This window comes from Cnephaeus nilssonii, assembly GCF_951640355.1.
Source record: "Cnephaeus nilssonii genome assembly, chromosome: 18".
NCBI classification, from domain to species: domain Eukaryota; kingdom Metazoa; phylum Chordata; class Mammalia; order Chiroptera; family Vespertilionidae; genus Cnephaeus; species Cnephaeus nilssonii.
The window spans coordinates 43,265,267-43,292,411 of NC_137089.1; the positions used below are offsets into that span (position 1 = coordinate 43,265,267).

The 27,145-nt window shown below is 41.4% G+C and overlaps 1 protein-coding gene across 9 annotated transcripts in view; it reads left to right on the plus strand.

Moving 5' to 3' along the window:
* The window catches only part of ZFHX4 (zinc finger homeobox 4), a 365,425-nt gene that overhangs the window by 309,824 nt on the left and 28,456 nt on the right, over positions 1-27,145 (plus strand). For 8 of the 9 annotated variants that reach the window (XM_079796736.1, XM_079796738.1, XM_079796742.1 and 5 more), the window contains 2 exons: positions 17,815-17,883; positions 24,486-24,605. In XM_079796736.1, coding sequence (XP_079652862.1) covers positions 17,815-17,883; positions 24,486-24,605 — 189 coding nt within the window. The remainder of the gene's footprint in view (positions 1-17,814; positions 17,884-24,485; positions 24,606-27,145) is intronic. The other variant, XM_079796741.1, reaches the window with a different exon arrangement.

Here is a 27,145-nt window from a genome sequence, read left to right on the forward strand (position 1 = left end):
TTATTTGTTCTTTACTCATACTATTTTTCTCTGACACTGTTCTTAATAACAATTTTTTTTTTTTTTAACTAAGAAGATGTCACTGTCCCAATTAGACCATTGAACGTTTTCTGGCAGATGAAAAAGTTGTACATTAACATAACAGGGAGTCCACAGATTCTTTTCTCAGAGTTATGTAACCCCACAGGAGAGCTCAGCGAGGTCACTGGCACACAGCTTAGGAACCAGGGAGCTGAGAGCCTGGGAATCCCATGCCCCCTTAGTTGCCTGTGACATTACCCAGGTGGCCTATTCAAAGGCAGGAGGTCTGCAGCTCCCACTAGATTGTTAATATTCCTCAACGTGAAATGCTATTCTCCGAAAACCCGGGAAGAAAACCGGTAACACAAAGTTTGAGTTGTACGTAACCTTTTTGTTTCTGAAGATGGAGCCAAGCTCTCTGCCATGTTTACAGCATCCCCTCCCCAAGAGAGTCTCCTCCACCACTCTGACCCCTGGCTTTGGATGATGGGGTCCCTCAGGCGTCCTGGTTGTGGGGCAGCTGCTAACTTAGAGTTTCTGGGGACATGGTGCTTCTGAAGAAAGCATCTGGGGAACCTGGAGTTGCCCTCAGTGGGCTTGAGAGAAGTCGTCTGCAGAGTCACCTTCATGCTTCTGCTCCTGCAGGCTTTAAGCTCTCAGCCCAAACAGAGCCACGTTAGTGATTTAGGAAAAAATGGGTACCTGAGGAAGAGGGTAGAGAGCGGCTTGGAAATGAAGTATCTGGTTCCTCTTAGAGGAAAGGAAAGAGGAAGGGCATGGAGGGAAGCACCAAGTGCAGGACAGGAAATCAGAGCGAGTCAGAGAGGGGTGTGTGTCTTGGCAGCAGGGAGGGAACATCCTTTGGGGTCTGGTTGGCCCGTGGACTTAGAGCCCCAGAGGTGATGAACGTGAGTACAGGGTAGGGCAAGAGGAGGTTGGCATTTGTTCATATGGAAAACAATTCAATAATTAACGAATAAACTCTGTGTTTCTAGTACTCACAACTGTAAACCCCCTTTTGCCCCACCCTGTGCACTTGGAAAAGCGTTAAGGTTTAGTCAAATATAAAGGGACCGAAAGGCTAATAAGGCAAAGGGAATGTGAAAAGAGAGGGTGGTAAAAGTAAATGCACACAAACGTATTTGTGGTAAAGGCAAATTATTGTCCAGTCTTATGAGGTCTTCTTCTCAGCCTCTGTAGCAACTATTTGGAAGTTGACAAAAGTAATTGCAGATATTCAGATAATGGGGAAGCCAAAAAGATCCTTAAAACTCATGAGTCGCCCTAACCGGTTTGGCTCAGTGGATAGAGCGTTGGCCTGCGGACTCAAGGGTCCCAGGTTCGATTCCGGTCAAGGGCATGTACCTTGGTTGCGGGCGCATCCCCAGTAGGGGGTGTGCAGTAGGCAGCTGATTGATGTTTCTCTCTCATCGATGTTTCTAACTCTCTCTCCCTCTTCCTTCCTCTCTGTAAAAAATCAATAAAATAGATTTAAATAAATAAATAAATAAATAAATAAATAAATAAATAAATAAATAAATAAAACTCACGAGTCCAGCCCTCAAAAAAGATCCTTTAAACTCATTGGGCCAGCCCTCAGTCAAGAGCCCTCAGCCTTTTCTGACTTGTTCAGGGTTAGGAAGCATCACGTTGGTATCTTTAGCATCTTCTGCTATTTACATAGGTTGAATGGAAGGTTTTTAAAGCTGATCATTGTCTGTGATCATCTGTCTATAAACCATTTCTCCCAAACAGAAAAAAAAAATTAATGGCACCATGCAGAATAAGATACCTCGTGCTTTCAGTCTTCTTCCTCCTGCAGAGTTCATGGTTTGTGTTCTTTTATGTCAAGAATACTTGGCTGCCACCACCTCGCATATCACTTCCTGAGTAGGGGTGGTGGTTTCTATTCTGCCTCCTCCTTCAGATTCAAGCTCCTGGAAGGCACCAGAGGTTGTTTTCATCTCAGTGTCTTCTAGCCAGATATGGCCCTTGTCACCCTATGGGCTCCCAGTGAATGTCTGCTAATTTGACTGTCTTTATGCTGTGAAGTAAAATTATGTGTCTAAATTGATCATTATTTCCAGCCCTTAAAACACTTTGTTATTATTACACATTTCCAGTGAGATGTAAACAAACAGTTTGAGAAATGGCAAATAAGGGATTTAGGCAAATTAGGGTAGATTAGGAAGCAATAAAAAAAGGTTCAGCTAAAGTTAAATGGAACAGCAGGGGGCCGAATGATGCTTTACAGATAGAATATTGTAGGTCGTTAGAGCTTAATAGGCAAATGTTTTCATTTTAAGGGCTATAAAATAATTTTTAACTGCAATTTCCTCACTTAAAAGAGAAGAAGAAAAGCCCTTTTAAAGGAAAGAAAAAGAGAAATTGAGAAAATACTGTTGGTATTTGCACATAGGTTTTTTTTTTCTTTTCTTTAAGCCTTGATCAAAGCAGTCTTTTCACACTCAGTCTTCTTCCCATTTACAGGAATGACCCTTTGAAGATATTTTCTTGTCTAAGCCATCATAGTTCACAAAATTAAAAGTCGAGTTGACAGTCCGTCTCAGCCCTCAGCCACATCATCCTTGACCATGGTTCTCAAGGGAAGTGTGGGGAAGTGATTTTATGGCCATTTTGCAATAATTGTACACTCTTATTTCATCCTCTAGATCTTTTGTTTCAAGCAAGAATGTTCTTGAACTTCAAAGAATTAAATGCATTTACAAGGCAGTCACAAAACGGGACTAGGGAAAGGAAAACAGTGGAGAGTGAGCAGTTTCTACACGGTGTTAACAGTGGTTTGTGAGAAAGAAAAGAGGAAAGATTGCTAGCATAGACCTTGGAGAGAGACTACCAAATACTGGCATCTAAAAGCCAATGTGACAAATACCTGATGAATTAATTGGAATCAGAGTCAGAATGAAGTGGAGAAACAGACTCTGTTACCTGGAGGATTCTGCTCCTTTGCTAACATTATTTTTCATTTGAATATGCTTTTATTGATGTTTAGAGACAGAGGAAGGGAGCGGGATAGAGAAATAGAAACATCGATGGGAGAGAAACATCATGGATCGGCTGCCTCCTGCACAACCCCTTCTAAGGATTGATTCCCCAACCCGGACATGTGCCCTGACTGGGAATTGAATCTTGATCTCTTGGTTCCTGGGTCGATGCTCAACCACTGGGCCACACCAACTGGCCTTTGCTGACATTATTGGTGGTGAGTCCATTGGCAAGAGCTCTGGGTATGGAGTGTGGCCTGGGCTTGTAAGAAACAGAAGAATGAAGTTCCCTGCCTTCAGGGGGTTAGAAGCTGCCAGGAAGATAGACTCAATGTACTTGACCCAATAACCTGGGTAAATTAGGACACTTTAGGGCACTCACCAAGTTCAGACTGCTTAGAGGAGCATTGGATCTGTGGGGTTCGTTATGGTTAGTGCAAGTCTTAGGACATGAATCATGAGTAGGACTGGGATATGAATTCTAGTTTTATTTGTTTGTCTCTGCATCTCTTTATTTAGGCATAGGCCTAAGTTGAAGAGGGGAAATTACATGATTGTACTGAAAAGCAAGAAACTAAACCAAGAGCCTAAGAAGAACCATTTAGAAGAAGGGGATATAAATGAGATGACTGAGATTATGGAAGTCTTTGAAAACTAAGCAAGGAAGTTCAGATTTGGTGAGGCAGAAAATGAGAAGCTACCAAAGCTTTTGCGTGTCAGGTGCCATCCTTGGAGAGGTATTTAGGAAACGGGATGGGCAGCCATATGTAAGAAGGATAATGGTGGTGGTACCTGGAGGCAGAAAGTCATTCAAAGCCAATCACTGTGGTGGCCACTTCAAGGAGAACTCTCAGTCACAGAGGGAACTCTCAGTAAATGGAAAAGAGCATTAGAAATAGTCCACTGAACCCAGCTGGCATGGCTTAGTGGTTGAACATCGACCTATGAACCGGGAGGTCACGGTTCGATTCCCTGTCAGGGCACATGCCTGGGTTGTGGGCTAGATCCCTAGTGGGTGTGCAGGAGGCAGCCGATAAATGATTCTCATCATTTATGTTTCTATCTATCCTTCTCTCTTCCTCTCTGTAATCAATAAAAATATTTTTAAAAAATAAAATAAGCCCATTGAACAAACTCATTGACTAAATATAAGCACGGAAGGAGTCAAGGTTTCTGCTAAAGTCTGGAAGCTTGGAGACTGTTGAAACTTCTCAGCTATGTGGACAGGGCGAGTGGAAAGTGTGAGCTCGGGTAGGGAGGCCTGGCTTTGCCCCTTTCAAACATAATGCTTTAAATTACTGATAGGCAGAGGAAGTAATGCGTTCATAAAGTTGTTGTTGTTGTTTTAACCAACTAAAAGGTAGTCATTTTTCATCATGATTTTTAAGAGGCTTTTGTAGTTTTAATAAAACAGTGGTCCTGGGCTCTGTTTTCTTCATAACATTTAGAGCTTATATTTATATGAGCCTGTTAATGTCATTTATGCTGAGTAAGGATAGAGGAAAATTTTTATGGAATGTGGAACAACGGAAGTTCAGGACATTTTTTGCATGTTTCTAAATGAAAAAAGATTGATTAAACCGAAAATCTCTAGGCCGTTCCATTGTATTTTCATAATGTGACTCTCAGAGTTGCCTGGCACATAGCAAGGATTCAATAAATACCCATTGAGTATATGAATGAAAACAAACCCAGAACTCGGTCATGAGCTGAACTGTTCACAGGTGAAGGGAAGGGGTCACGGTGGGTGAAGTTTAGTTGGAGGTCAGTTAGAGGAGGTTCATTTGTTGCTGTTTTCAGGACAAGATAGGATTGCCTCTGTACATTTGGCAAAAGGAAGGAAAACAAAGTACCCCAACATCTGTCCATAAAAACCCAGCACCCCTTTCGATGGCACAGGAGAGGAGGCGGGTGCAGAAATGGAACAAATGGAATTGATTCTGCTTGGCCTCGCCCAATTCCGTTCTAATTTTGTGAATTGAGAGATGCTTCTCAACAATTCATAGACACAGCTCTGCGCATTTCCAAGCTACTCCTGCAAATTAGAGGTCAGTTTTCTTCATTCTGGAAACAAGAGTTCCAGATATTTGGGGCAACACATTAGCTGTTGCCTCGTGAGAACAGATGTGAGGACCAGGGTAATAAGATATACAGAGTATGGGACATGTGATAAAAATTAGCCATATAAAAGATATAACTTATTTTGATAGTAGGTCTTCCATTGGATAAAACATATGTCTCTTCTTTAATCTACAGCCTCCATAATGTCAATGTAAAAAATTCCTCAAAATAGAATTTTACATTTAGCTCAAATTATTACATCAGAGATCTATTTTTTGTTTGGTTTATTTTTGGCTTTATTTTTTAACTTGAGATGTTTTTATTTATAGGTTGTAGAAGTGAGAAGAGAAATAAATTACTTTTTTAATTCATTTTCTTTACCATTAGATTCCTTACCACTATATTTCCCTCTCAGCCCTTCCAACATACTTTTTATTTTCTTCAGGTGATCATATTTCTGGCTTTTTGTTTGTTGTGAGCCTTTTTGTATTTGAATTCTGGTTATCATTTGTGAATTGTTCATACTAAAGTTCAGTTTTTCCTACTATCTGCTATTATCATGTACTTTAGAACAGCAATATATTTAATGTTTTGCAGACTTATATTTTGCTTGCTTTAATCATAAGATGTTTATGGCAACAGGATCTCAGATTCTACATCACCTTTTGTATTAACGATGATCATGGGTCACTTCATCTGGTGTCATGGCATCCAGTGGCCCAAATCACCACACGTTTTTGAGACCTTTTCATCATCCTGTACCAAAATCTCAAAATGCATGTGCTGTGTGCATTGTCTATAAGTTTTTGATCACATTTAGAAATATTACTAAAAATACCATGTGATAGGGGTGCCATAAAACTTAATTGAAGAGTTTAATAGGGAACGGTTTATGTTCTGCAAGGTTTCTAGTTTTTCGTGATATAATTAAATGCTTATATGACCGCCATAATATCCACAGTGAAAAAGCAGTGGTCTTGGCTCATAGCTACATAGAATGGCTAGTCAAGTCATTACTCAGCCAATATGATTTCTGTCTCTGTGTATCTTAGAGAAGACAGCAATAGTTTTATGTGCTAAAACCAAGGGGGTCCTGCTCTCTGACCCTCTTTCCCAGTCCCCATTTTACATCATTCTCCCTCATTTTAGTCCCTCTTTACTCTCCTCAGTCCTTCCTACTCCTCAGATTCTCCTCTCCCATTCTTGTCATGACTCTGATAATCTCCAACTTTTGTGAGGTTGGTCAGTCGTAGACCAAGTTCCGTTGACTTCTGTGATAGTTTGACTTCTATCCCCATTTCCACCACTCTTCAGAAACCCACACCCAGGTCTCTCCTCTGCCATCGGTCACTGCCTCACTCTCTTCTACATCATTAATTGCTTCTTCACCACTAGCTCATTCCTGTCATCATACCTACGTTCTCTACATCACCCCACGTATAATAACCTCCCACGATGCTACCTACATCCACCTCCGCACGCTGCCTTGTTTCTCTGATTCTTTTTACAGCAAAATTCCCCAGAGAATTGTCTGCACTTGCCATCTCTCCTTCATTTTCATTCTCGTTTCCCCACATTCAAGGGGTATTTGCCATCTCCACTCCACAAAGGAAGCTCTGGTCAAGGACTTTGAGGAACCTGTTCTTTGGCAAATCTAATGACCAGTTCCTAGTCCTCATCTGACTGGACCAATCAGCAACCTTCAACATGTTGATTCTTCCTTGTTCTTGAAACACCCCTTTCCTTCCTTCCTTCCTTCCTTCCTTCCTTCCTTCCTTCCTTCCTTCCTTCCTTCCTTCCTTCCCTCCCTCCCTCCCTCCCTCCCTCCCTCCCTCCCTCCCTCCCTCCCTCCCTCCCTCCTCCCTCCCTCCCTTCTTCTCTCTCTCTCTCTCTCTCTCTCTCTCTCTCTCTCTCTCTCTCTCTCTCTCTCTCTCTCTTCACCTACCCCATATGAGCCTACTTGACACCTTTACTTGGACATGTGTTCTAAGCTACATTCCAAGCTACAGATTCCAAGCCTTTTCCTCCCCCCTTGTTGTACCTGCATTTGTCCTCATCTGAGTAAATGGCAACTCCATTTTTTCTGACTTCTAGGGCACAAAACTATTGGAATCATTTCTGATTCTTTTTGTTCTCTCACTTTCATTGTTAAGTCCTATCTACTCCTCTTTTAAATATACACCAGATCCTCTGCTGCCTCTTTGATCCAAGCCCCCATCATCTCTCATAATATTACCAGGGCCTTTTTACTTGACTTCTCTGTGTAATTTTTACATTTGTGCCTCCAACTTCTGGAGACGTTACTTTCCTTTGCCCAATGTTTTACCAATCCCTCTAGCTCCTCTGCCTCCCTCTGTTCTCTGCCATTGCCTTTTATCATCTTGCAGTAATCTTTAGCGCCACTTACCTCTTAGTTGTCCTTCCTCGGATTTTGTCCTCAGTCCTCGTCTTCCACACTCCTTGTGCTCTTCCTGAGAACTATCACTTACTCACAAGTATTAATTATTAGCTTCCAAGTATTTTCAACTCAGACTTCTCTTCCAAGATCTAGTACCATAAATTTAAATGTTTACTGAACAGCTGTGCTCTAATTCATGTCCAAAATTGAGCTCATCATCTTCTCTCTCACCCCAACCTTGGACTTTTTTAACATTCTCTTTTCTCTTCAGTGGAATCATTGTTCCTCCTTTATCCAGGATTTCTTCTGGACAGTAATAGATTGAAGTACAATGAATCTTCCAGTGTCCTCTTTTTTCTTTTTTATAACAAAACTCATCCTCTATTGCAACCTCTGCACAGCATCCCAAAGATGCTAATTTGATTATAGCACCCTCTGCTTAAAACTCTACTTTTCCAGAATCAAGGGATCCTTTTCCAATTCTTGCATTCAGGCAAAGGAGAAAAAAAAATTGGCTATGGCTCAGAAACCATTTTTTTCCTCTGCTGCTAATACAGTCCAAAGAAAGCAAAGTGCCAAATCTCATCAATCTGTTTGCTCATTAATGAGTGATTTATTAAATAAACATTTCATGGGTATGCATAAGTATTGTCTTGAAAATTCATAGCAGGTTCCAACAGTACATTTTTCACTCTTGGCTCTAACCTAGCCTTCCTAATCTTCCTTTTCTGGGGCTAAGCATACTTTCACTAACTTTCCCTCTTCAGATTTATTTCACTTATGTTTGTATCCATCATTGCCTAGGTCAATTCTCATAAGTGTAATTTGGGGCATATGACTATATAAATTTGACCTTTCCTAAAGTGGTGAAAGGCAGAAAACTCCAAACAGTGAAAAATCCAAGGATTATTTACATAGAATTTAGGAAACTTTTCTGCGTCTTAGGTTAATGGTAAATTTATTTCAACAATTATAGTGTTGATAAAAAGAATCGATCTAGTCATCCGAGGATTTTCTTTTATGGCCATATATAATTCACAAAATAAATAAGCCTGCACACGGGAAGCAATAATTTCCCCCGCATATATAGAACTGTATAGAATAGTTTATTATAAGCAGTACTGGTACAGTTCGTGTCAGCATATTTAAGACATTAAATATTTAGAATATGTCGTGCAAAGATTGTATTTCCTGGTTGTGCGTGGTCACTAGGAGGTGGTGATAACGACTCACCATTCATCCTTACAACCACCTGGTGTGGCAAACAGAAGAGATAATTTTGTCCTCACTTTGCAGATGAGAAGACTGGCTCCATGTTGTTAATAGATATTTAAATTTACATGTACTACGGCATACATTCCCCATTTACCTTGCCTTTGTGAAAGCTTTAAAACATTGTCTGTGTGGTTCGCGTGAATTGCTTTGCAGGAAAAAAAGTGTTTTGTGCTTTAATGGTGTGTTGGGTAGGGTGTATGATTTAGGGGACTGCACGTAACAAAGACTAGAAAATGCCTCAAACCCAGTGTTCATATATGAATGGATACTTTTTGCGTTTTGGAGACTGCCATGTTTGCAGTCCTGCACATTCTGAGATTACTTGTGACTTCTCCTTAAGCTTTCCTCTTAATAGAGACTGATGATGGGGGAGGGGAGGATCCCTCTCTTGCAAGAGAAATCTGGGGTCAACTTGTCTATCACGGCCAGTCCTCAGAGTTCGTCTTCTTCACTATAACTTTTGTAAAGGGTCAAATCAGAGTGGACTGAACAGGCTCTAGAACTTGGTTCACGTACCACTGTTATTGCAGCCTCTGTAAGATTTGCTTAGGGATTTAAGAAAATCAACTTTCAAATTGCTTAGGAAACCAATGTTTGGTCTTTTTAACATTTGCTATTTCCAAAATATCTACACAAATAATAGTGATATTTTAAAGGCTTAAAACACAAACTCCACTGATGGACAGGGCAGGGCGCACATCACAGATAAATATACTCTAAAAAGCCAGGACACCAAGCTTCTCTTTGACTAACTTGCATTCAGCAGGACAGACCAAAGCCACGAAAGAATCACATGAGTACAATTACTACGTATTCAGTACTAGACGCTATATATTCATTAACTTTATTGCACCCTGAAGTCTGGGTATTTTTGTTTCCATTTCGCATGTAGGATCCTGAGCTTTTGGGGGGCTAACTTGCTTTGTCAAATAGCTAGAAAGGGGTAGAGTTGGGATTTGAGCTTGAGGGCATTTGGTTCCTAAGTAAATGCCCCCCCCTCCTGCCCCCAGCACAAATATATGGCTAGGACTAATCAATATTCTCCTAATGAAATAGTTTTTTGAACAACACAGGCTTTCTAAGGGCCAGATAAAGAGAGCAGAAGTGGGCAATTTTTATGTCACTGAGGGCTCACCTTTTCTCTTTGATCAAAATTCCAAGCAAAGGGAATGATTCTCAAATAGTAAAAAAAAAAAAAGTGACCATTATTTCAACACGGATTCTCTTGCTCTGGTTCTCCGCAGCAGGAGAGAACCAGGGTGTTTCATGGATCATGATTCCCAAGAAGGACGCCCAGGTAACTCACTGAATGTGACTGAAGCAAAATCGTGGGAATTGTGAAATCATTACAGAGCACGGGACATGTTTTTAATGATGTGAACCTGATTCAACTCTCTAACTGTTGCAGTAATTTAAAAACAAGGCTGTCTTTGGGGAGGTGCCTATCACTGCAGAGGTCTTCCAGGTGAAACTGTAAGAGAAGGTATAGACGCTTCCAAAAGCCAAGTCACAGGTCGGAGACCAAGAAATGCAACTGCCCTGAGGGTCCATGATACCCTTGGAAGAGCCTTTGAAAAAGTTAAAGGAATAGCGATGAAGTTGCACTACTGGATTAACATGATTTTCCTTTTCATTAAAAAATAATAATAACTTCAGGAGACATTGACCTAAATGAGGCTATTCACAAAATGTGGTAATTGTGGAGAAGAAGGTAGAGGTTTTCATGGATTACAAACTAGCCATGAGATGGAAAGGAAAGGGTTGAAATGAACAGCCAGTGCTGCCCTGGCCAGTATGGCTCAGAGAGTTGAGCATCATCCCATGCACTGAAAGGTTGCAGGTTCGATTCGCAGTTAGAGCACATGCCTGGGTTGTGGGCTGGATCCCCCATAGGGGCCATGCTCAATGTTTCACATCAGTGTTTCTCTCTCTCTTTCTCTCTCCCTTCCTCTCACTCTCCCTCACAATCAGTAACAAAATCTTACAAAAAACCACAATACTGCCAGTGTTGCACCTGAACAAAGGCCATTAGTGGGTCAGAGGGAGCCAGGTGTGGACAGAGGTGCTTCCTGTGTTGATGAGCTGACTAGTGAAGCCAACACAACATGCTAAGGAATGAAAATTGTTTTCAACATTTTAGATATTACATTTATTGTGGTAATATTGGTTAATGATATTGTGTACATTTCAGGTACACAACTTTATAATATTGCATGTTTGGACTCTGTGCTCACCACCTGAAGACTAGTCTCCTTCCGTCAGCACAGATTTGAGCCTCTTTCCCTCTTCATCCTCCCCTCACCCACTTTCCGCTCTGGTGACCACATGCTGTTGTCTGTGTCTATGAGTTTGCTTTTTTGTTTGTTTGTTCATTTGTTGCTTTTTGTTTTATATCCCACATATGAATGAAATCATATGGTCCTTGTCTTTTTAAATACATATATTTTTTTGATTTCAGAGAAGGGAGAGGGAGAGAGAGGTAGAAACATTAACGATGAGAGGGAATCATTGATTGGCTGCCTCCTGTATATCCCCCTCTTGGGATCGAGCCCACAACCCAGGCATGTGCCCTCACCAGGAATCGATCCGTGACCTCCTGGTTCATAGGTCAACACTCAGCCACTAAGCCACACCAGCTGGGAAGTCCTTGTCCTTTTCCATCTGACTATTTCAGTATAATACTCTCAAGATCCATCTGTGTAGAGAATACAAAGATTGTGACAAATCCTGTAAGGACTTAAGTTTCAATAACTGGGCAACTGGTTGATAGCTGTGAACATGATATTATTCCTAAGTTATGACAATAGAAGTTTGACCTTTCAATTTCAGAACTCTCAGAAATAAAACAGAACCTTACATGGAGAAGTGCATTAGGAATTAGTAAACTTAAAAAAAATGTTCAGTAAGAGTACTTTAAAATATGAGACATTAAGGAAATGCATGAGTAATTTATTGAAACTAATTGATATCAGACACTTATTAAATTCTTTTGAGGTCCCATTAAACTGAGGTCATAGATGATTCAAGAAGCAGGAAGAAGTGATCAGACATGCCTGGCCTAGAGGCCCCTGGAGGGAACTCCTCCCTTACTATATGAAAATAACTTCTGGGTGAAACTAGACAGGGCAGGGCAACGGAGCTCCACTTTTCCAGAAGATGAAGAATTACAAATCCAGCCTCATTCCGATCATTGATCCTGGAGCACCCAATTCCCCCCACCTCTCTGACTGCTGGGGGAGAAATAATTTAAGGGAAAGGTCCACAGCGATGATGTTGCTTGGTTACTCAAAACCATTCGGTAGCATGCTGAGTTGCTCTGCTTTTTAGAAGAGTGCTCTTTGTATCCACAGAGGAAAAGGGTGGAGAAGACCACTTGAAATCATTTCTAATTGCAAACTTGCTTCCTCTGAAAACAGGCTTTGCTTTTGCAGTGCACAAGCCAGTTCCGAGTTCTTTATTCAGATGTAACTACCAAGATAGTAATACATGTTGAATCTGATGTGTTCTTCTAAATATTGATGATGTGATGATGAATTTGCTTTGAGGGAGTTTGAGCTGTTTTTTTGTTGTGGTTTTTATTGAGGTAGGGAAACCAATGTTTTTAGGAGGTAGGGAAACCAAAGATTTTAGACTTCCTGGCCCAGGAGTCCTGGGGGCTGCCTGGAGGGAGTGTTGTTCAGAGAAGAGCACAGAGCTTTAGAGCCAGACAGACTCAGTCCAAACCCTACCTCTGCTGCTCTGAGCCTTTGGAAAAAATTACTTAAAATGTCTGACCTTTGATATCTCATCTCTTCCATAAAAGCCATGTTTTTTTTAATAGATTTACTGCAAGGATTGAGTAACATGTTACATGCTTAGCACTTAACAGGTTTCCGACAAGTGTTCTCATATTATTTTGAAATTGAGAGAGCTGCAAATATCTTCTCTTTTGTATTCAGTCTGTGAAACATCACAGAGCTGTGCTGGAGGTGGGAGGGGCTTCAAGAGAGATGAGGGGGACCCAGAAGCCTTGTTGCAACTTGTGGACTTTTAGAATTTAGTCTTATTCTCCAATTAAATAGTAAGAAATGGGTTCTTTTTCTTCCTCCTCCTCCTTGTCCACTTCTTCTTCCTTCTCCTCTTTTTTTTTTTTTAAGTGGGTGAAAGTGAAGTAGAACTAAGAATAATATTACCTAAGATACAGAAAATGTTTTTTTTTTCTTTTTATCACTTTAGGCCACTTGGCTTAATATTTATTCTGTTGGCTATATATGTTTTATTTTATGTGCTAAACATTTTGATAAAAATAGTGATACAACCCAGCCGGCGTGGCTCAGTGGTTGAGCTTCGATCTATGAACCAGGAGGTCACGGTTTGATTCCAGGTCAGGGCACATGCCCAGATTGTGGGCTGGATCCCCAGTAGGGGGTGTGCAGGAGGCAGTTGATCAATGATTCTCTCTCATCATTGATGTTCCCAGGTCTCTCTCCCTCTCCCTTCCTCTCTGAAATCACCAAAAAATATAATAAAAATTAAAAAAAATAAAAATAGTGATACGCCTTATTGTTTGATGCATTAATAAATCAGTGGTAGGGGTGAGACGTGGGAGTTTTGTAGGCAAATCCCATCCTAGTACAATATTTGGCAGCTTAAACATTCACCCATTGTTTTAAAAATTATATTTGCTGCTGAACTTGTGCCAGATGCTTCCCAAATTTTGCTGATAAGAATATAAAAAGCACATGGCTGTTGCAATCATCAAGTGCAGATTAGATTACATTTATTCCACAAACACAACAAACAACTTTAAACTTAGAATTCTGTTTATGCATCTAGACTGTTAAATAAAATTCCAGATCTTTCCCTGACCATCAGGTTTGTAATGATTATCATTTTTTAAAAAATATTATTCCAACTACAGGCCCGGTGCATGAAATTTGTGCACGGGTAGGGTCCCTAAGCCTGGCCAGCTATCAGGGCCAATCGGGGCCTTCTGGCTGCCAGCCAGGGGCTTCCTTCTGGCTGCCAGCCAGGACCTTCCTTCCCCAGCTGCCAGCTGCTGGCTGGAGCCCTTCTTCATTCCGTGCTGCCCACTGGTGGTCAGCTCACATCATAGCGAGCAATCGAACTCCTGGTCTCCCAGTTGAACTCCCGAGGGGCCACTTTGCATATTTAGCCTTTTATATATATAGACTAGAGGCCCGGTGCATGAAATTTGTGCACGGGTAGGGTCCCTAGGCCTGGCTGGCAATCAGGGCTGATCTGTGGGGCAACTGGCAGGGCAATCAGGGCCCCTGCTCGCACCCGCCTTGGCCTGGTGCCACCCACTCGCGGCCCTGCTCACCTGCTCCACCATCCTGCTGTGGTCCTGCGTGGGGCCCATTGGGGCCAGCAGTGCTTCCATTGCTGCCTGCTGTCAGCGGTGCATCACCGATGCCCGCCATGTTCCACACCACCCCCTGGTGGTCAGCGCATATCTAACTTCCGGTCGGTCAAACTCCTGCCCGTGGGGACAATTTGCATATTGGCCTTTTATTATATAGGATTACCAGGGGGGAAAAAGATTTGGAAAATGAGAGCTTGATTTTTGAACTAAGATTAGATGCCTGAAAGTTATCAGTTTATTTACCCGGACCAAGAGTATTTGTATAAGGGAGGGGAAAGGTCAGAAGGAGAAATGAGATGGAGAGTTAGTGAGGGGATGTCACAGTGCAAGGAAATGAGAGATAACTGTGAGAATGTCCATTCTCATCAATTAAAGGGAAGAGGAGTCTCCAAAATTGAGGTTTTAAGCATTGTATTGGGAGTGGAATCCTTTGAGTTAGGCTAAGAGCATAGGTGGTTAGAATCAGGCCAAATGAGAAAAATGAACATGAGGAATAATTGCAGAATTAAGAGAAAAATGACTTTTAGGATCTTAAATATATGGCTCAGTGTGTCCTTGTGGTTAAGAGAATTATCCCTGAAATAAAGCTGCCTGGGTTCAAATCCTAGCTCCGCCAGTTGCTTGGGGTGTCCATCCGTCACACCTGGAACAGAGCAAGTCCTCTGGAAAGTGTTGTTGAGGACAGTGATGGTGATGATCAATACACTATTCCACAGGAAAACGTGGCCCACGTCATGTTAATCAAAATAGAGTAATTTGGTACCATTTTCAAATTTGTGATCATTGCCAAATTGGCAGAATAGAGTAGAATACTGGGTAAACTGTCTGTGGTACTATTTTTAATAGAATTAAACCAGAAAGGTTAGGTGCTAGAGAACACAAATTAGTAATCTAATTAAATCACCTTCGAAAGGGACAGACCGTGTTAACAGCAGTCAGATTTGTTATTACAGAGCAATTATGCGAGGGAAATATTGAAAGATGCCGTGTGTCATTGCCAGATTTTACACAATTCATTTTACACCGGCAGAAAAGTGTAAGTTAACCAGTTTGATAAGCTAAAAGCTCCTTTATTAAAATGTTTTCATTTATATAAAGGGAGGAACACTGTTGAGAATTAAAAAAAAAAAAATTGCTGGCGCACTGAACGACATTCATTTATGAACTCACTCGCCCCAGTCACTCTCACTGGGGCCGACTCCAGTGCCACGTGACCTAATTTGTGAGGTTAAAAAACAGTTTCTGGTTTGGACATTTTGTACATCTCCTTAAATCACTCTCAAATGAAATGATTTCCATGTGGTACCAAATGATTATTTGGTCACATTTCATATTCAAAGGATGTAAATCTTTTATGAAATATCAGAATGTTCGCAGGACTAGTGAACAGTTGCTTTGTTTTTTTCCTTTCCCCCTCTTGGTTTCTGGCCTTCCCAAAGATAGGAAACTTTTCTAGGCTCCTAACTATCGTGCTCTTCCGACTGGACACATCCCAAATTCCTCAGCCTTCTGTACCCGGCCCCCTGGGCTTCATTCCAAGCGAGTCAGGCTCACCCTCGGGGCCGAGGACAGAGGGCTACCCCAACCTCTCTGTGCCCCGCCTCCTATGTGTAAAATAAGGGTTCATCAATGCCTCGTGATTTGATTGTGGGGAATGCGTGCCTGTTTTTATACGAATAGATATCATAGTACCCAGCAGAGATACACGCAGTCACTAAGTTGTCATTGCTTTATTTTAATTTTAATGTGTCTTTAAGGATAGCAGTCATTTGGTCTAGCTCACTGAAGTACACTGATATCTATTTGAACAAGTCTCTTCAATACATGATTGGTGTGTGTGTGTGTAAAACAGTAAGGGTTCCTTGACCAATTATTTATATTTTGCTAGAAAAGAGGGGAAAATGGTTTTACACACATATTCATATAGGTGACAGGAATTAGTGTCTTTTGGGTAGTCATCAGTGTAAGGGTATAGGGCATAGATTAGGATTTTGAATAAAAGTGTCCTAAGACGGATGAATATCAAGATGAGAATTTCATAAAGTATCCCAGAGCCTGAGACTCTAAATTCAAAGCTCTTTCAATTGTATGCCCAAAACAGACACTAATTCCTGTCACATATGTGTAAGCTAATTGTTATGGGAGCATGGAGGAGGTGACACTTGCTTTGGGTTTTGAGGGAAGAATAAGAGTTTAACATGAGAAAACAAAAAGACATTAAAAAAATATAAGGAACAACATTGCTCAAGGCATCAAGACACGAAGGAGAGGTCGTGAGGAAGAAGGTGGGCTTCTTGAGTGACATATGGGATGGGCATCAATACTGTGCTCTTTGGGAGTTATTGCTGGATTTATAAGCAAAGACTGAGGATAAACTCTTCCTTTCCAGACAAATGTAAGAGATAGTTACAAGAAAACATAATATTTTTTTGTTGGTGATGGGAAGCTACCGATTGTTTATACTGATTGTATTACGTATTTTTAAGTAGATTGCCACTGAAGGCTAAAGGTTTGATATATAAGAGGAAAAACAATTAGCAAATGCAATAATAGTGCCTTGGTGTGCACTTCTATTTTCAAGGTTAATTATTTGTTTAATTAAAGCCTTCAGAATCAACCAGAGATGCTATTGCTAGATAAACATGACTGTCTTTGTCCGTGTAAGAATTTTGTGACCACTTTTTAAAATTTGTCAATAAGATTTGGCCTTTTTCACTTGGGAGACCATATCATGTTTGTATTATTTTCTCTTGCAATTGCTGATTATAGCTGCATTTTACAAATGAGGGGATTGAGTGGTACACAAAGGTCCCATATCTAGAAAGTGGTAGAGCCAGGATCTGTGCTCATGCAATTCTATATTCTTAAAAAGGTAGCTCTCAAGATATTATGAGAGATTAGAGTGGAATTCGAGGCGGGGAGGTTGCTCTGGAAGCTACTGCAGTTGCCAGGAATGAGAGGGTGACAGAAACACACGAGACGGGTCATTGTCAAATGGAACCAAGAGCGTGTGATGACTCAGTGGGGAGAAAGAAGGTGTTGATGTTGATTTCTAAGGCCTAGTTGTTGTTTTTCTAGATTTCCCTACAACAGGGAATGCAAAGGAAGCATGGAATTGGATGGAAAGCATGATTTGTGTTTGGGGTTGGGTTGAGCAAACCAGGCCATTGCTGGCCTTCTGCTGTGGAGCACAAATCAAAGAGCCGAGTCTCTTATTGCGTTTATTGATGACTTGGACATACTCTTTAGGTTTCCTTAAGTGATTGTTTTCAGTTTTGGTCTCACAGCAGTTACCGTATATTGAGGGTTTTTTGTTGTTGTTACTGTTGTTGTTTTTTGCTGCTTTGACAGAGAAGTAAAAGCGTGCTCATAATTTATGTCATGTGCCATGGCCACTAGAATGTAGGCTTGGCCAGAGACCCAAGAGGTAAAAATCACAATGAGCCTTTCCTGCTTCTATATTTGAACTACATTGTGGTGTTCGCTGTGCACTGCCCATCATCGAAAATTCGATCTAAGGGCACCCCTGTCTGACTCATCTTGCTAACCGCTGCTCACTAGGATGTAAGATGTTCCTCAGACTCCCCTGAGCCCCACCACATACTTATCTCATTGAAAGCCAATGGGGTTCTTGTGATGTTGGCTGTGACTGCAGAGCTGACCACCTTTCCCCCCGATGTTCTCTGCAGAATCTGCCTCTTTGGGAGCCAGGACCTGTGAGGATGACCTGTCGGAGCAGCCGCTGAGAGTGACCTCAGGTAATTGGTCTGTTCCTTCTCACAATCATGTCTGTCTGTCCTACAGTTGTTATTCTCGTCATTTATGTAATGCATGGATCTCTGGAGCTGCTCCAATTAGATTTGATCAGATTCCTTATAGAAACAAGTTAATAGCAAAAGCAAATATATCTGTATATTTGGATGCCTATGTAAAGTGACTTTTTAAAGATTGAGTAACATCTGCTGGATAATTTCTCACATCTGCATTTGTACACTATGAAGTTTCACCGAAGTGGTCAGTTTTATACAAAGGATAAGCCAGAAAGCCAGATATTATTTTTACACAATTAAAAAAACCTGGTTGGTGGAGTTATTTTTGGCAGTCAATGGGCTGATTGGATTTTGTGTAGCCATGTCAACACATTTACTATTCCCTGTGCTTTGTGTGTATATGTGTATGTTAAAAAAAATGGCAGCCAGGCCTTGTTAGCTGCATTATATTCAGATAATTTAAGAGGAAACGCACCCATGTTGTTACAACACACCTCATTTATTTCTGCTATATAAACATGATCCCAGTTCCCAGATTTATACAATTGAAATAATAATGTGTTATATAGAACAAAAAAATGATTATAAAAAGTCCTTCGCATTCATAATGGGGTATTGAAATACTTTACAAAAAAACACACACAAAAAAACGAACAGTTTTGCAAGTGAAAACATTCCTGCAATATAAAGTCAGGATTTCCATCAAAAATTATTCAGTTTACTTTCACCTATGCATCTCTCATAAAAACCTTTTTATTACATATGTTATTTTTCCCCCTAGAAAACTAGAGAGCATACTTAAGATAAAATAGCACAAGCCCAATTTGCCTTCCTCACCTCAAATCAATGAAAAGATTTCATGAATGACCTGATTGGAAATAATAGGGCAAAATCAAGACTATGACCAAAATTGTCAAACTAAAAAAGATACCACTCCCTGTCAACATATTTACTTATTGTCTTTGTTTACAAAATCTCCATCTTTAGTCTCTCAGAGAAACTTTATATTTAGATGTTCCCATGCCTTCTGTGTATTTCCATGGAGATGTTCTACAGGGAAGTCAAATATAACAAATTCCAAATTGAACTTCTTTTTTCTGCAAAACCATTTCTTCTCCTCTTTTTCTTCATTTCAACTGATGACATCATGCCATAGACCTAGTTACCCCGGGTAAGAAAAGTAGGAGTCATCAACTTCACTCAAAATATTAGTGCCAGTGAGTGCTGGGCATAAGTCTTGAATAAGATTTTTGAACAATATGGCTATACAAATAGATAAGTTATTTGCAGATTGTAGTCAATGAGATCAAGGAAGGAAGAGAGGTACAGTGCTGGAGCAAGGTTGTCAGGTGTGGTCCCCAGGAGGAGGGTGTGATGACATCTGCTGAGCAGACACCTTCATGGCCACTGGATTTCACAGCTTGGAAGCTGTTGGTGGCTTTGAGAAGAACAAGTGGTGTGAAGTCAGACTGGAGGGTTGAATAATGAATTTACTTTTAGTAGAAAGAGAAAATGCAAGGACACCCAAACCAATCCAAACAAATACTCCATTTCAAGTTCTATTGGAGGGGAATAGAAGAATGATACAGCATCTGGACGCCTCCTTTTCTTCTTCAATTTTGCATCCTAATTTCAATTTAGTGTTTCAACAAACCTGTGTTGCCTGCCTACTATATTCCAGGCACTGTTCCAGGTGCTCTGGCACAAGGAGCAATAAGATAATCACTATTTTCAGTAAATGTGTAGCTATTAGGGAAAATAGGCATAGTACATGGATAATTTCCAAATACTATGGTAAGTTGTTTGACATCCATGTACAGAAAAAAGAAGAAAATCTTATTCAGAAACATTAATCCCAATTCAAGATTTAGGGTAAGACTTTTTGGATAAAGAAATAATTAATAGTAATAACACAGCCAGCATTTTGAAACACTTAGTTTGTGTTAGGCTATGTGCTGACTAATTTTTAAATATTATCATACAACAAACCAATGAGGTAGGCGTTATTAATTCCATTTTTACAGATGATGAAACTGGAATTGCCCAAGCTGAGCTTGAAGGAAAAAATGGATATATAGTGGAGAGAAGTTGTCCTAGATAAGACAGGGAAATATAATGATATGTACAGGAAGGCAACACTAATAACAGTCACGTGTTTCTAGAATAGTGGTTCATGAAATGTGGTCCTTGGATTAGGAGCATCATCTTCACCTGGGAACACAGAGATGTAAATTCCCAGGCCTCCCTCTAAATCGACTGAATGATAAATTCCAGGGGTGGAGCACATGGTCTGATTTCTAACAAGTAGAACAGGTGACTCTGATGATGCAAGTTAAAAGTTTTTATTGATTTTAGAGAAAGAGGAAGGGAGAGGGAGAGAAAGAGAAATATTGATGTGATGTGAGAAACATCAATTGGTTGCCTCCTGCACACACCTAGACCGGGGACTAAACCCACAACCTGGGCTTGTGCCCTGACCAGAAATCGAACCTGTGACCTTTTGGTGCACAGGACGATGCTCAGCCAGCTGAGCCACAGCCACAAGGGTGGGTTGCTGTTGTTTGAAGTATTAAGTGCTAGGTAAGAAGTGAAAAAAAAAATGAGACTGGAGTGGTGGACAAGGACCAGGTATCTCGGAGGTATTCTTTGCATGCAACAGAAGATTGAACTTTTTCTTGTAGTGAGTCACTAAAAGATTTTAGTAGATTTAAGTCGCTCATACAGAGGGTAGATTTGGAGGTTGGTGGTGGGACCGGACAGGGAGAGAGTGCAGGTGTCCAGGGAAGAACTCTTACAAGCCAGATGCCTTGAAGAGATGCTCAGTATATAAAACTGAAGGTATTTAAGTTACTTACTGTCCTCTGCTTCCTCTTTATATGATTACTTCATGGGCTAAAAAGTGTGCAACGCTTTCCTTAGAGCAGCGGTCTCCAACCTTTCGGACCTCACGGACCACCAGTGGTCCATGGACCACCGGTTGGCGACCGCTGCCTTAGGACTCAGAGAGGGTTCCTAAGCCCACGGTGGGAGAAAGCCACGGGAGCCAAGTGCAGTTGGCTGGCGCCTAGATCAGCAGTGTATCACTGGAGTAGACATGCTTCAAAATGTGTATTAGGATTTTATAGAATAAATTGAGATTATCTAATCATTTTCATTATTCAAATGAAAATACTCGAAGCTAGTCATTCAAAACATTTCTTTTAAATATAGTTTATGTGTATATACAAAATAACTTTGATAAGATCATCATTTTATCCATAATAAAAATGCTAGGGGAAATTAATAGTACTGAACTTCTATAAGACTACAGTATTATTTCAGAACATTTAAAGATAAAAATGTATTACTATTTGTCTGAAAACTGGGAAGTTCTAATGGACTCCGGTGTTCATTTTAAGCTTAACTACATTCATATCTTAATGTTTAATATATGAATAAATATTGTGTTTTTTATATTACATGAAGCAAAAGAATAAAGATATATATGCTGTGAAAGCAACAGTATTATGAAGTGTTATAATACTTTTATTAGGATTACATGTACTACATTAGTGAAGAAACTTATTGGTGAAAATGACAGCTGCATTAGCATCTTTGGGAATTTTATGTAAGTTAGTATCTTTATTTTGGAATTTTACGTAATTGAATTTATGTCATTTCCCTCAGTTCTACAGCATCCCTTTAGCACATTTAATGTCACATATGTATTTTTGTTTGTTGGTTCGTTAACTACAACGCATCTTACACTTGATGGCATTTTACCTGGAGGAAACTGGTACTTGAGAATTAGAACACAGCCACGCCTCCTGCAACCCCAACTCCAAGCTACAGCTTTCCTGGGGAGAGAGTGGTTTCTCCACATTAATACTCCCAACTCTGAAGTCTATTTATAAAGTGAATGTCAACTTAATTTCAAAAACTCTAAGAACCAAAGCGAGCCTTTATTTTTTTTTTTTTAGACTCGTATGAAACTTTATGGCGGTGGATATAAGTTACCCTTTGATTATTTTTTGCATGATTAAAAATTTGCAAAGTTCTACGGCTCCAAAGTGCCCACCTGTAATAAACAGCTCTCGCCTCCGAAACCACAAAACAGGTCTGAATTGCTGGAGCATTAGAGCTAATTGCCTGCCTACTTCAAAGGCAGAGCCCGAAAGAGTGGAGGAGCGGGGGGGGGGGGGGGGGGGGGGGGGGGGGGGGGAATGTCCCAGCAGCAGAGGCTGTGCGGGCACAGCCAGCTCAGGAGGGTCTGACTTGTGGCTTGGACGAGCCGGGCAAAGTTATGGCCTCAGAACTGCTGTTGCGATTAAGTTGATGGCAGTCGCTCCGTGCTGCTGACACAGGCTTTGTTCACATTCAGATTTCTCAAACTGTTGCCAGGGTCAGGCGGAGGTCAGACACCACGGTGATGTATAGAGGGACATGTCTGGGAATTTCTCTCGCCCTTAAAACACACACTAGAAAATGAAGAATCGGACCCTGCGAAAAAGCATGTGATGAGACCCAGATTACACTGTAGTTTTTCTTGGAGTACCTTCATAATTTTCATTCTCTCCTCCTGACACCCCATGTTTTATTAATGGGCGTTGCGATAGCCCTTACCATTTTATGTCCCCTCAAGATAAGGACACCGGGACCACGGTGACACTTCATTTTCCAGCCCTGGGGGAAAGGCTCAGTAAATCTACGCCAAGAAGTCTCGCCTCCCTTCCCCAGGACGAGCCGGAGAGTAATTGCCGTGGGCTGTCACGGGTCGAGGCCTGCCACCGGATGTCACGTCACGTGTGTGGACTTGGCAGGGACACGGCCCAATCTGGTCATGATCTCCGCCACCCACCCTCCCTCACCCAGCCAGCCACTGTCCCCTCTCAGCCTGGCCTCACGCTGGGGGCAGGAGCCTGGGTTTGATCAGGGATGACCATGGTTGGTGAAAGCAGGCCGGGGCCCTGACGAGCGTCCGTTCTCTCCTTCCTAAAGTACAATCTCCGCGTGGATTTGCCTGAAAGGGGCAATTCCCCCAAACCCTCAGATGCCTGACTCCTCTGCAAGGAACGCCCCACTGCTGTTGTTCAGCAGCAAAGAGCAGACCCAGAGGAGATGGGCTTGTGGGGGCTGTTGAGGACGGAGCGCATGGCCTGGTTTCCCCTGAGCTCACGGAGCTGCCCCACCGGAGCCCAGCCCCGGCCCCTGCCCTCCCAGCAGCAGAGCGGGGTGGGCAGGGGAGACACTCAATAGCATTCCGTGTGTGTGCTCAGCTGCTACACATGACGGTGGATATTTCATTCTGCTGTCAGAATGTTATTAATAAAACATGGGGTGTGGAGAGGGCCGCGATTCCCCCTTTCAATCACGAGAGCATTTGCAATGAAAATTTTATGCAGTGTGTAATTTTCAGTTAATGCTTGACACTTAAAATGTCCATAGCAGCGTTTTGTATGGTTATTGAAGGGTTAATTGTATCATGTTCTCCGCATAAAAGCTCTGCTTATCAAAAGCAAATAGACACGTGTATGCATATGTGGTGGTGACCTTTTGCCTTTCCAGGGTTAATTTATATGGTCATTAAAGATTTTATGAAATTGAGCAGCCTGGTGCTTCAAATCCCATTTTACCTTCTCCTCCTCATGTATGTAATTCCTACCTGGACCGGGGGAATATGATTTTTATTTTTTATTATTTTGTGCTGCCGGAAAACAGCATGCCCTGCTGTGGGGAGGTGCAAGTCTGGCTATCTGGCATTACTCGGATTGCTAAAAATTCATTAAAATGTGACATCAGCACAGTGAGAGACAAATGATCACAGGCTAGAGAACAGTGGGCCTTTCACGGATTAGTGCTGCCCAGATCCAGCACGGAGGCTAACTGCATAAACAGATTAACCCACCGGCAGCGGCACACCTAAGATTTACAGAATAATTAAATAGGGTTGAGTTACTATGAGGATTTCCATGTAATCTAGCTGGTGTGAACCCGTGAATGAGGTGTGGGGTGATGTGGTTGTCATAGAAGAAATAGACCTTCTTATGTCCTGTGCCCTGTATAGCTCCCCCTATAGAGAAAAACAAATCCCAGTGCAACTGAACCTTTGAGATCTGACTCAGATGAATTCCAAAGAATTCCTCTGGGGTCCGGAGCCTGAAGGCAGGAGTGACACCTGTCCTATAGTTAACCCATCATTATCCCATTCTTTCATGGGATAATTTTTTTTTTCTAGGAATTTGGTTTGTTCTGCCATCTACCCAAGTCCGTGGAACAGGGGCCATGTGGCTTAGAAGCTTCTATTATGACAGAACTGCCTCACACCCGTGTTTCCAGCTTTCCTGCCTTCACCTGTGCTGAAAACGATTTCTTTTCTTTTAGTGCAGGCCCATGTTCTCAGTGGATATACAAGAAGTTGCTTGAGATAAACATTTGCACTGGTACCATCATCAGGTTCTGCGGTTTTGAATAAATGTATGACCTCTTTTGAGAAGGGGTGTCTGCAGGTGATTCAGAGGTGACCAAGGCTGTAAATGGTCACGTAATTATTGGAGCGTGCATTTGGTGGGGAGGGGTTCCGATCCTACTGACCAGTCTGCCTTTCTGAACAGAAGAACCAAGTGAGGAGGCAGAAGGACCGCTTAAGCCGACACCGGCGGCCGAGGAGGATGAGAAAGACACAAATGAGAGAGACCCCGGTGAAGGCAAAAACTCCTCCAGCAAAGACCCCGGTAAGATGCTAGACCCTTTCCCCTTCCTTCCCCCACCCCACTCCCCACAATCAGCCCTGCCTTCCCCCCATCCCCACACTTACTAAAAGCTTTTATTCATTTGAAACTAACATTTCCACTACTATCCATCGCATGTGCATTTTGCATGTGACTTCTATCAGTAGCCTCCCATTGACCTATTTTTAATCATAACCATCTGACAGAATAGATGTGGGTAAGTTGAAGAATATTACAGGACGACCAGCAAGATTATTTTTTAATCAAATCAGTTTGTGTGCTTGTAATTTTTTAAGCGCCTTTCATTAATCTTAGCTATACTTGTGATTCCTCTGATGGCATATTAATTTTTCATAAGCGCAGGATTAGATATCACTTGGATTTTTTCATTCAATCACAGGCACCCTCCCCCACACCAACCACGTAACCCTAAAAATAAATGTTATTTTTCCTTGCCTTTTTTTTTTTTTTTTTACAACGTACACTCAGGAATTTGCCCTTTTTAAGGGCATCTATTTGAAGCATTTCAAATGAAATCCAGTGAAAAAAGTTTACAGATGATTCAGCCTAAGAAAGAGGAAATATCATTGAAAAGGGATTAGATGCTGGGTAATTTTGATCTTCTAGAATAGACAAATCCCAGTAATGAAAGCTACTGTCTCTGAAAACAAACCTTCATGTCATGACATTTACTTGTGCACAAACAAACCCTAGGCCAGCATCTGGTGCGGATACCTAAGGCTTTTCCAGTGTTTGATTTGGCAAATATATGACTTCATCCATACTTTGTATGTATGAGATGGAAATCTACGGTCGCGATGAATAAATATTGCATTGGCTACTTTTGCTGCACGCTATACCTAGCTTTATTATGTTGGGCTCATTGAAGCAGGAGAACTGCTGAAACAGGTGCAAGCCTATTAGTTTCAGGTAGTCATCTGTCTTTTCCTTGAGTTCTAGTGACAGTCTCACATAAAGAAGCTAATTTTCACTGTGAAGACATTGGGTTGTGCAAAAAGTATGTATCTACCATTTTTACGTGCAAGTCAACTTAAGCCTGAATTACCCCGCATTTGTAATTCAGTCATCTGCATATCTTGGTTTTGCATTCCCTTCAAAAATGACTCCCCAGGCCTCCCTGCTCCCACCCCACGCCGCTCGATGCTAAATTCCTCTCAGGAGTCCAGTGGGAAAGCGCCACTGTGATTCGGGCCGAGGATCTAGTGGTGAACATATGATTCCAATTTGACTTAAACAAAGAAGATGTGAGGTTGGTACTGAGCCGAAAGCAATGTGAAAAAGATGCCATAGCTGTGTGTTAGGAACTCAGCTCTTGGGGTTACTGACCAGGAATTTGAAGTACCTGGCAATTGGTTAAGGTCAAGGGTAGTGCCTCTAAACCTCATTTGAAGAGTTGGAAATGGCAAGGTAGTTGGTTGATTGACTCTGGAGGATGGACCTCATCAGGGCTCGCTGCTCGCCTGTTTGCTTCCGGAAGGGCAGGGTCAGTGGTGTTCAGTGGTGTCCCTCTCACAGTCATAGAGCCCCACCCCACCCCGCCCCAGCCTTCAGAAGAACGTGTGAAACACAGATAGCACATTCGTGTTACACTGAATGCTCTCTGATACTCAGGTGTGTGACGTTATGCTTGGTTTTAAATATCTAACACCCTATAAAGGGTGGACTCTGGAATCTCTTGAAAATGGCTCCAATCTTGCATTGAGGGAGGAGTCTTACCTGGAACAACACCTCAGACACAGGTACTCCATCCTCACCAGTAACAGTCACTTCTTTGCATAAATAATGGGCTCATCACTCCCTAACGGCCTGATGAGTGATTGTCCCTCCCTAGGTGCCTAATGCTACCATTGAAACAGGACTGGAGCAGAGGAGAGGACACAGAGTATTGCGTAATGGGAGTGGTTTAAAACCCATTTTATCCCCACAGAAACTCCGCCCCCGGTATATCTAAAGGGATAAAAATGAACTTTAAAACCAACTAGAAGAAATTACTGAGATGCAAATATTTAGCCTTGAAACCTCCCAGAATTCAAGACAGTTCTTGCTATTGACAACTGACATGAACTTTTAACCAAGTTTTCTGCCTTCTAAATTGAATCTGATTAGGTGAAAAAACTATTACATCTTCCTTGTAAATATTGCTAAAGATCGAATAACCACTTATGTATATATTGTTTTTCTTCTTATGTCAGTTATAAATGTCAAAAAATACGAGCAAAATTAATCACTATCTTAATGTGTTAGATGGGAAAACAGCGTGTCTCCACTTCAGCACTGAATTTTTGAGACAGGAAGGAATTAACACGCGTTAGAAAGACCCTGTTTGTGTAAGCTGTTGTGTAGCGTTGCGGACATTAATCTCCAGGACTGGAGCTTTCAAAATGAGACTTGGCAATATGCAAGTTGTATTTGTTGAATATTCATTCATAATAGAAAAGCCTCCTAATGCCTCATTTATATTGTCATTTAAATCTAGTGCCACTTTAGATTAATTATAATCCAAATTACAGCTCTGTGCAATA